This window comes from Leopardus geoffroyi, chromosome B4 (assembly GCF_018350155.1).
Source record: "Leopardus geoffroyi isolate Oge1 chromosome B4, O.geoffroyi_Oge1_pat1.0, whole genome shotgun sequence".
Classification (NCBI taxonomy): Eukaryota; Metazoa; Chordata; class Mammalia; order Carnivora; family Felidae; genus Leopardus; species Leopardus geoffroyi.
In genome coordinates this window covers 39,398,806-39,409,844 of record NC_059341.1, presented here as the reverse complement: position 1 = coordinate 39,409,844, position 11,039 = coordinate 39,398,806, and the positions used below count along the sequence as shown (strand labels likewise).

General features: G+C 38.6%; 1 protein-coding gene across 2 annotated transcripts in view; it reads left to right on the top strand.

Moving 5' to 3' along the window:
- Positions 1-24: 24 nt before the first annotated feature.
- CB4H12orf4 (chromosome B4 C12orf4 homolog) overlaps positions 25-11,039 on the top strand; it is a 46,549-nt gene continuing 35,534 nt past the window's right edge. For both annotated transcript variants that reach the window (XM_045462910.1, XM_045462909.1), the window contains exons 1-3: positions 25-138; positions 1,967-2,161; positions 3,876-4,021. In XM_045462910.1, the coding sequence (XP_045318866.1) occupies positions 1,984-2,161; positions 3,876-4,021 (324 nt within the window). In that variant the 5' untranslated portion in view covers positions 25-138; positions 1,967-1,983. The remainder of the gene's footprint in view (positions 139-1,966; positions 2,162-3,875; positions 4,022-11,039) is intronic.

The window sequence follows — 11,039 nt, the reverse complement described above, 5'->3', positions numbered from 1 at the left end:
AAGAGGAAAAGGTATGGACGAATCTGCTCATGCAGATCTGCTGGCTGTAAAAACAGGTCTGTGAGTCAGCTGATGTTGCCGGCGCGCCAGCTCGTTGATATCTCCGGTGTGTGGACTGCTCGGGACTTAGGCACTACGGTAGGTGAGCCCAGACAAAGAGCGAGGGACGGAAAGCGTTCAGACTGAAAGCGGCTAATGAAGAGGGTGTTTTCCTTACTCCTCTGGAGCTTCTGATGCCCACAGCCTACCCCTTCTTTTCCCTAATTTGAGCCTCAGAACCTCCACTCTGGCGGCAGGAGTTCGGTCCAGCCCACATTTTCCCATCTCAGTTTTGCCTCGGAAGCCTTCCTTAGTTTCACCCCTGATTTAAAAAAATTTTTTTAAGTGAGGAGAGAGAACTAAATTATCGGTTTGTTGAAACATAATAAGTTTAAATGTTGAGCCGATTGATACCAGAGCTAATGGTTTTTGTTTACCGAAAATGTTGAATTTAAATAAGATTAGGCCGTAAACCTATTTCTGTAACTTTCAGTTCCCTGCTACAGTGTTCCTTTACTCTTTGTCTTCATCGTGTGTATTCAGTTAGCAACCTGTGTTTTTTTTTTTTTATTAACATGCTTGTGAAGAATTTCTTTTATTATTACTAGTTTTCATCTGCTGATCATCCTGTTTATCAGATGCTTCGTATTTATTGTTAGATTAATCCTTATAATCTACGAATTAAAATCCTCCTCAGTGCCTAAGATGAGATCTGAAGAATGAGTAGTTGTTATCCAAGGAAAGAAAAGCGGTAAGAGTGCTCTGGTGTCACTTTTTCCACTTCAAAAAGGTTGGAGGTGAAAGGAGAGGTTTAGTATTGAAAGGAGTTCAGTTGACTGGAAAATTGTGAATTTGTGTGTTGGTGAGGAGGGGTACAGGTGCTGGGAGAAAAAGTCTGGAGATATAAGCAGAGACATGGTAAACTGGATTAAGGAGTTTGCATTTTTAAATGTAATTATTTATTTTGAGAGCGACCATGCGAGTGGAGTAGGAGTAGAGAGAGGGGGGAGAAAGAATCCCAAGCAGGGTCCTCGCTATCAGCAGAGAACCCTTGGGTGGTAGGGCTTGATCCTGGGAACAGGGAGATCATGATCTGAGCGAAAACTAAGAGCCGCTCCCCGAGTGAGCTACCCAGGCGCCCCAAGGAGTTTGAATTTTATCCTGAAAGCAATAGAATATGATCAAAGGGTGTTAAGCAGATGAGCAACACAATCAGATAGGTGCTTTGGAAAAATTATGTAACTTTAGCATAGAGATAGTGTGAAAATTGTTCTGATGGTGAATAGCCTAGAGATAGGGAGCCTAGTAAGGAGGCTGATAAATAAATCTTTAATTGGTGTTGATTCTTACTCTTTTTGGCCAGATTTTCTTCTTTTTGAAAAGTGTCCAGTTTGCCTTTTGGGATATCCTGTACTTTTTTTTTTTTTTGTATGTCTTTTCTACATGGAAATCTTTCCAACACCGTCTTTCTTCTATGTCCAATAAGATCACATATCTAAGATCTTCAAGATCACTTCTTAGTCCCTGATCTATTTCTTTGACTTGGTATTCCCCATTGTTTCATAAGCTCTCTGTCTACCCATTCATCTCTTTCTAAGCATCTTCTCTGCTCTTCTCTCCATGTTCTTCCCTTATTCTTGAGAACCCTGCCTCAGAATGAAAAATACTTTATTGGCATAATGTTTTTTTCCCCCTAAGTGAAGTTTAAAAGGAGCTTTTTTCCTTAAAAAAAAAAAAAAAGAAACATCATTTTCTTCATGAAGATGAAAATGCAGGAATAAAGGTAGGAAAACCTAGAATAATAAGCTCCAAGTCACACAAACATAATCAGTGAGTGGTGGAATATTTTCTTAGAGGTAGTACGATGTAATGAAACATGATTTTTGTGATTTACAATCTGATGGATTTTGGTTTGTTTGTTCTATAGAAACCCTGCGAAAGAAGATGAAGAAAACCAGAGAAAAAGTCTACAACAGAGAGAGGGAATTTGTGTATAAATTCAAAGTAGGAACTCAATGCTTAGAACTGAGGGTACCTCTCAAATTTCCTGTTCAAGAGAATGCGAGTCATTTACATGGACGTCTGATGCTGCTTCACAGTTTACCATGCTTTATAGAAAAAGGTGAGGACTGAATTTTGTAATACAACTTTATTTTCCTATTATCTCTTTCCTTTGACATTTCATATTAGAAAGAATAAGCCTGAGAAGCTTGAAACCGCAATAAAATATGAAGTGTTTAACTGCTTCCAAGAATAAGAATATTCCCCAGATCTTTGTTTTATTGTTTTTTTCTGTACCCCTTGAGTTGTTTAAAAGGCAGTTTAGTATAAAAATTAATTTACAGGGGTGTCTGGATGGTTCAGTCTGTTGAGTGTCCAGCTTTGGCTCAGGTCATGATCTCAGGTCATGATCTTGCAGTTGGTGAGTTCAGGCCCCTCATCGGGCTCTGTGCTAACAGCTCAGAGCCTGGAGCCTGCTTCAGATTCTGTGTCTCCTTCTGTCTCTGCCCCTCCCCTGCTCATGCCATGTTTCTCTCTCTCTAAAATAAATAAATATTTAAAAAAATTAAGGGGCACCTGTGTAGCTCAGTCAGTTAAGCATCCGACTTCGGCTTAGGTCATGATCTCAGGGTTCATGAGTTAATAAAGCCCCACGTCGGGCTCTGTGCTGACAGTGTGGAGCCTGAGCCTGCTTCAGATTCTGTGTCTCCCTCTCTCTCTGTGCCTCTCCTTGCTTGCTCTCTCTCTCCCTCTCTATTTCTGTCAAAAATAAAACATTAAACATTTTTTCTTAATTAAAAAAAATAATATAATGAAAACTCAGTTACAAAGTCTGGGTTAGAATGCTTAACATCTTAATTTAGTTGGGTGGATTCATTTCAGCTATCCCTGATTATGATATAGAACTGTATTCCCAAATGCATTGCCCTTTTAATGATCTGGTCCTCAGTTGCTGAGATGTCATGGGAGAGAAGATATACTAATCTTTGAATAATTTGTACTTACCTAAATTAATCCCATAGCCATCGGTATTAAACCATTTTAAAAGGTCTGTGTTCTATCTCACAGATGAGGAAAAAATTTTAAATTGAGAATATGTTGAATCATGAAAAGTTAGACTTAAAAGGAAACCTAGGAACTATCTAGCACAGTCTCATTGTACAAATAAGGAATCTGGTGCATTGAAATGTTAAATTGTTTGCCTAAGGCAGTAGTTCTCAAAAGCTGTTCCCTGATCAGAATCTACAGCATCACCTGGAACCTTGTTACAAATGCACATTCTTGGGCCTCACCCCTCCTTGTAGAATCAGACACTCTGGGGGTGGCATGCAGCAATCTATTTCAGTAAGCCCTCCAGGGAATTCTGATGCATGCTAAAAATTGAGAACCACTGGTCTACAGTTACAAACATAATGACAGAGTCAAGACCAGAACACAGGTATCCTGATTTCTATCCCTGTTCCGTTTCCATTATATTATCTCTAAGTAGTGTCTCTAAAATTGAAATTACAAAAAGTAAAAATAAATAAAAAATAAAACAAAAATAAATAAAATTGAAATTACAGATCATCCCAATTAAATTAGTTTTAATATACTAATCATTCAATTTCTCTTTCAAATAATATAACTATATACGATATAAATGTTTTTCATTTAAATACAGTAGCCTTCAGACCCTCAAAATCTGTAGATTTTCCTTTATATGTTTTTACCTGCTTGGTTTCAGATGCAAGCTTGATAAAAGAAAATTTCATGTTGGAACACCTAACCAAGTAAAATGTTCCCTGTTCATGTCTGGATTTTGCTTATGTTGGTATTTTTTGTCCATGTTGCAGACTTAAAAGAAGCTCTGAGCCAGTTTATAGAAGAAGAATCCCTCAGAGATTATGATAGAGATGCTGAAGCATCCCTGGAAGCTGTGAAATCAGGTGAAGTTGATTTACATCAGCTGGCCAGTACGTGGGCCAAAGCTTATGCTGAGGTGAGAAAATAGATCAGATTGCAAATTTCAGGGATTATCTGGACTTTGATGAAGATTATTAAATTGCTAAAGTAATACTGAAACAATTGTAGAATCCTTTTATCTCTACATACAACACTTTATTTCATAATGTACAATATAAATTGATGGTCATGTGCCTCTTTTCTGTATCAGGTGAGCACTTACGACACAATACTTTATGTAATGCCTTTGTAAAAGAGGAACTACTTTTGTGTTTCTAACCAGCACAGGGTTGGCAGAGTTAGTGATTAAAAATACAGGGCACTCACATGTTCATAGATGGATGAATGGATAAAGAAGATGTGGTATATATGTGTAATGGAGTATTACATGGCAGTGAAAAAGAATGAAATCTTGCCATTTGCAACTACTTGGATGGAACTAGAGGGTATTATGCTAAGCAAAATTAGAGAGAGACAAATACCATATGACTTCACTTGTATGAGGAATTTAAGATACAAAACAGATGAATATAAGGGAAGAGAAGCAAAAATAATATAAAAACAAGGAGGGGGACAAAACATAAGACACTCTTAAATATGGAGAAACAAACAGGGTTACTGGAGGGGTTGTGGGAGGGGGGATGGGCTAAATGGGTAAGGGGCGTTAAGGAATCTACTCCTGAAATCATTGTTGCGCTATATGCCAACTTGTAAATTTTAAAAGAATAAATTTAAAAAAATATAGGGCACCCAGTTAAATCAGAATCTCAAAGAATGAATTATGTTTTAGTATAAGTATATCCCACTAATATATGGAACATACTTACAGTAAAATTTATTCTTTGCTTATCTGAAATTCTAATTTAACAGAGGTAACCTGTATTTTATCTGGCAACCTTAAACTGACAGGGGTAGCTCATTTTAAGCTTTGATTTACTTTTTTTTTTTTTTTAGCTTTGATTTACTTTTGTCTTTTCATTTATCCTCACTGTTGTGTTACATAACATCATCATTTTCCATTTAAATAATATATCTTATTTTCATAAAGTTTTAAGATGCCACGGATCATAGCACGCACTATTATCTTCTTTACTACTGAGAAAGAACACCAGGACCACTTACACTATGATAGGGTAACAACATACCATCAGTGCAAGATGCATTCTGATTTCTGAGAGTGGTAATGTGAAAACATATGCACCTTGGAGTTGATGAGGTATAGTATGTTGAGAACCTACCCTATGCCAGGTGCTGTGCCAGCTATCAGACATAAAACAGTGCACAAGGCAGACACAAAATGAAATTTCTGTTTTAGTTAGAGAGCCAGAAACAGAACTATGTATACAGATAAATTCAATAATTGTAAAGTATAATGAGTGAATTACATCCCAGTGTAAGTAATGTGGTCTATGAGAATTTGAAAATCAGTTTTATGGGGTCATGTTTTGTTACTCAAACCAGTTTGCTTCATGCCCATTATGGTGTCCTAGTTTACTTAAAAGATGACGCTATTTACATGTATTATTTTAAATGTTAAGAATTGTTCCATTAAAAAAACATATGCAGGGGCACCTGGGTGGCTCAGTCGGTTAAGTGTCCGACTTCGGCTCAGGTCATGATCTTGCGGTTTGTGAGTTCAAGCCCCGTGTTGGGCTCTGTGCTGACAGCTCAGAGCCTGGAGCCTGTTTCAGATTCTGTGTCTCCCTCTCTCTCTCTGACCCTCCCCCGTTCATGCTCTGTCTCTCTCTGTCTCAAAAATAAATAAACGTTAAAAAAAATTTTTTTTTAAATAAAAAAAAAAAAAGATATGCATGTAATAAGTATTATTTAAAGAAACCTAATCTTTCTGCTGATGAAAGGATAAAGCTGTAAGATGTATTAAAAGAGTAATTCTGGGGGTGCCTGGGCGGCTCAGTCAGTTGGGTGTCCAGCTTCAGCTGAGATCATGATCTCATTGTTTGTGAGTTCGAGTCCCACGTTGGACTCTATGCTGACAGTTAAGAGCCTGGAGCCTGTTTCAGATTCTGTGTCTCCCTCCCTTTCTGCCCCTCCTCCACACTCTGTCTCTCTGTCTCAAAAATAAATAAACATTAAAAAAAATTTTTTTTAGAGAATAATTTCGGGGCGCTTGGGTGGCTCAGTCAGTTAAGTGTCCAACTTCAACTTAGGTCATGATCTTGCAGTTTGTGGGTCCAAGCCCCGCATCGGGCTCTGTGCTGACAGCTTGGAGCCTGGAGCCTGCTTCAGGTTATGTGACCCTCTCTCTCTGCCTCTCCCTCGCTTGCATGCTCTCTTTCTCTCTCTCTCTTTCTCTCTCTCTCTCTCTCTCTGTCTCTCTGTCTCTCTCTCTCTCAAAAAAAGATAAACATTTTTTAAAAAATTTTAAGGAAAAAAAAGAAATAAAAAAAGTAATCCCAGTAAACTTGTTCAAGCTGTATTTTTTGTATGTCTGAAATGTGTTGGGTACACAGCTGAGGATAAGTCTTTGCCTTCAAGGAGCTTACAATCTAGTAAGAAGAGACAAAGAAATCTCTAGCCTATAACACTGTGCAGTCAGTGTTAGGATAAATACTGTGAGAGCATGTGTGGAAGTTAGGGGAGGAATGAGTGGTCAAGAGTTCTTGAAGAAAGCAGTCAGTCTCTCCACTAGGATTACTATTGGTTTGATACAAAATCTGGAAGCAGATCCTCTTCTATCCCTGATTTTGTGTAACTAAAGAGAAAACTTCCCAATGGTGAGTCAATAGGGCTTATGTGTTGAAGTTTATCTTACTATTTTTTTAAAGTTTATTCTTATTTATTTTGAGAGAGAGGGAGAGAGCATGATCGGTGGAGGGGCAGAGAGGGAGAGAGAGAATCCTAAGCAGGCTCTGTGCTATCAACGTGGAGCCTGAGGCAGGGCTCAGTGCCATGAACTGTGAGATCCTGACCTGAACTGAAATTGAGAGTCAGACACTTAACCGACTGAGCCACTTCGGTGCCCTGAAATTTATATTATTATTTTTAAAAATTACCATATTTACTAATTTATGGTTTAATCTTATTCTTCTGCACATTAGCCATTCTAAAAACAGGAATTTGACTATCTTCCAGGTGAATGATCATAACAACAGTAATATTAATATAACAAAATAAGAACAGTTTATACTGACTGATTTAATCACAAGAGTTCAGATTTACATTGAATTAAAATCAACAAGCCTCAACTGAGCAAGTACTCTGTTCTCCCCCTGTGCAAACTGAGTAGATACCTAGCACCTCTTGTTATACAGAGTTCAGCTTTCTAGCAATGCCAAACTTCCAGAAGTATAGTTGCTTGTTTGTTTTGATTTTTTAATTTTAATTTTAATTTTTTTATGTTTATTTTTGAGAGAGAGAGTGTGTGAGCAGGGAAGGAGCAGAGTGAGAGAGAGAGACACAGTGTGAAGCAGGCTCCAGGCTCTGAGCTGCCAGCACAGAGCCTGACCACGGGGCTCAAACCCACGAACTGTGAGATCATGACCTGAGCCAAAGTAGGATGCTTAACTGACTGAGCCACCCAGGTGCCCCTGTTTTTAAAGAATTAAGGAAAGATAGAGAAAAGAAGCTAATTCTAACAGTAAAAAAAGAAGAAAAAAAAAGGAAGTATTGACAGGAAAGTGAGAAGACCCAAATATTGTTATACCCACTGGATGTATTTGGGCTGTCACTAGCTGTGAAAATTATAAGCCGAACAGCTCAATACAAGCTCAAGAAATGTGGGTATCAGCAAGGAAAAAGAAGGAACTGAAAATGAAAGGGGAACTATGTTGCAGATTGCCAAAGGGCCTGCAGAGGTTAGAAGCCTTGGTACTGTGGAGACCAGAAGGATCACAGCGTGACTCTGATAGTGGAAGCAGAATGGAGTAGAGGATGGGACAGAAGGGGGCTAATGCATCTCTGTCATATATGGGTAAACACTATTTCATTAACCTGAGAAGAATAACTGGACCATCAATAAAGAGATAAAATGGCCAAATGTTTATGGTAATACCAGTTACTTTGGTTTATGAAGTAATGAACTGCATTTACTGTGAATGGATTTACTAGATATTTCAGTTGTGGAGATATTTAAGTCATGAGACTTTTACATTAACCACCTTTTGACAAAGATCTTTAAAAAATGTAGTACAAGGGTGCCTGGTGGGCTCAATCGGTAGAGCATGTGACTTTTGATCTCATGGTCATGAGTTTGAGGCCCATTTTGGGTGTAGAGATTACTAAAAAAACAAACTTAAAAAAATTTTTAATAAAAAACGTAGTACACATTTCCTTGTGCTTTCTTAAGCACAGTATATAAAATTCAGCTCTAACTTCTTGTTGACTCTGAGTCATCATTATAAATGTAAGTAATTCCCTGTAGGGAATACCATGAGGCATTGCTGCAAGAGAGGACTGTGTGTCCTATCACAGCACAGATGTACTGAACATGCTGCTGTTATAAAAGGAATTTTCACAGTGGGGACCATTGCCCCTGATAACACAGCTGTGCTTTCATATGTACTTACCTGGTAGAGGAGGTTCTGATGGTCTACCAAAGTGTGTGTGACTGTAAGTCCTACTTTGTACAGTAATTCTATTTTCTTTGTTTCCTTTTCGTATCTACTGTCAGGATTAGTTGCTGGTCATCTTGTTCTTCCAGCCTCCAAACATCTTATTATATTGTTTTTCCTAATCACTGCAGCATCTTTTGCTATTGCATTAATTTTTTAAATAATGGGAAGTAAGCCTGGATAGATCAGGAAAGCCAAACAGAGCAAACTGTTGACAAAATTGTACAGTTGGCTATTTTTGGTGGTGCCCTATCTTCCATTTCAGTATTCTCTTCTTAAGTCTCTTTGTATTCATCCATTCATCAAATGTGTACTGAGCATCTGTTAGATATCAGATACTGTGTTAGGCACTTGGGGTTAGCAAAAACAAAATAGACATAGACACAATTCTTACCTTCATAGAGTTTACAGGCTGACAGCAGCCAGATAGATATGTAAAATTAAAAGGAGTGGAATATATTAAGTGCTACGGTAGGGGTCAGAGTGTGAGGAAAGCACAAAGCAGGTACACCTATTTTAGTCTACAGAACTTCAGGAAAGCTTCCCACAGGAAAGAGAAACTGAGTTAAGACCTGAAAGATTAGTTAGAAATAGGCGGGTGAAAGGTATATGGTGGGAGAGTGGAGAAAGAATGTCCTGGGTAGAAGGTAAAACATAAAGTCCTGGAGGTGAGAGAGCCCATGGCACATTAAAAAAACTGAAAGAGGGGCACCTAGGTGGCTAAGTCAGTTGAGCATCCAACTTCGGCTCGGGTCACGTTATCACGGTTCATGGGTTCGAGCTCCACATCAGGTTCTGTGCTGACAGCTTGGAGCCTGGAGCCTGTATCAGATTCTGTGTCTCTTCTCTCTGCCCTTCCCCTGCTCATGCCCCCCCCCCCCCGCCATAAACATTAAAAAAAAAGGGGGGTGGGCAGGCGCTTGGGTAGCTCAGTCAGTTAAGTGTCCAACTTCAACTCAGGTCATGATCTCTCAGTTCATGAGTTCAAGCCCTACATTGGGCTCTATACTGACAGCTCAGAGCCTGGATCCTGCTCCAGATTGTGTCTCTCTCTCTCTGCCCCTCCCCTGCTCATGCTCTGTCTCTCAAAAATAAATAAATGTTCAAAAAAATATTTTTTAATTTTTTTTAAAGAAAAACTGAAAGAAGTTCAGAATGGCTAGGAAAGAGTCTTACAAGACATCTTGAGTTTTGTCTTTTTTTTTTTAATAATTTATTGTCAAGTTAGTTAACATACCATGTATACAGTGTAGTCTTGGCTTCGGGACTAGATTCCCATGATTCATCACTTATATACAACACCCAGTGCTTATCCCAACAATGCCCTCCTCAATGCCCATCATCCATTTTCCCCGCCCCCCAACTCCCCACCCCCATCAACCCTCAGTTTGTCTTCTATATTCAAAAATCTCTTATGGTTTGCCTCCCTTTCTGTTTGTAACTTATTTTTCCTTCCCTTCCTCTATGGTCTTCTATTAAGTTTCTCAAATTCCACATATGAGTGAAAACATGATATCTGTCTTTTTCTGACTGACTCATTAGCTGACTCATTAGCTTTACTTAGCATAATACCAGTTCCATCCACGTTGTTGCAAATGGCAAGATTTCATTCTTTTTCATTGCCAAGTAGTATTCCATTGTATTATACCCCATCTTTATCCATTCATCAGTTGATGGACATTTGGGCTCTTTCCATAATATGGCTATTGTTGAAAGTGCTGCTGTAAACATTGGGGTACATAGGCCTCCACAAATCAGCGCTCCTGTATCCTTTGGATAAATTCCTAGTAGTGCTGTTGCTGGGTTGTAGGGTAATTCTATTTTTAATTTTTTGAGGAACCTCCACACTGTTTTCCAGACTGGCTGCACCAGTTTGCATTCCCATCAACAGTGCAAGAGGGTTCCTGTTTTTTCACATCCTCACCAACATCTGTTGTTTCCTGAGTTGTTCATTTTAGCCACTCTGACCAGTGTGAGATGGTATCTCAGTGTGGTTTTGATTTGTATTTCCCTGATAATAAGCAATGTTGAGCATCTTTTCATGTGTCTGTTGGCCATTTGGATGTCTTCTTTGGAAAAGTGTCTATTCATGTCTCCTGCCCATTTCTTCACTGGATTATTTGTTTTTTGGGTGTTGAGTTTGGTAAGTTCTTTACAGATTTTTGATACAACCCTTTATCCAATATGTCATTTGCAAATATTTTCTCCCATTCCATTGGTTGCCTCTTATTTTTGTTGATTTTTTTTCCTTCACTGTGCAGAAGCTTTTTATCTTGATGAGGTCCCAATTGTTTTTGCTTTTATTTCCCCTGCCTTTGGAGATGTGTCAGGTGAGAGGTTGCTGTGGCTGAGGTCAAAGAGGTTGTTGCCTGTTTTCCAGAATTTTGTTTCCTGTCTCACATTTAGGTCTTTCATCCATTTTGAATTTGTTTTTGTGTATGGTGTAAGAAAGTGGTCCAGGTTCATTTCTTCTGCATGTTGCTG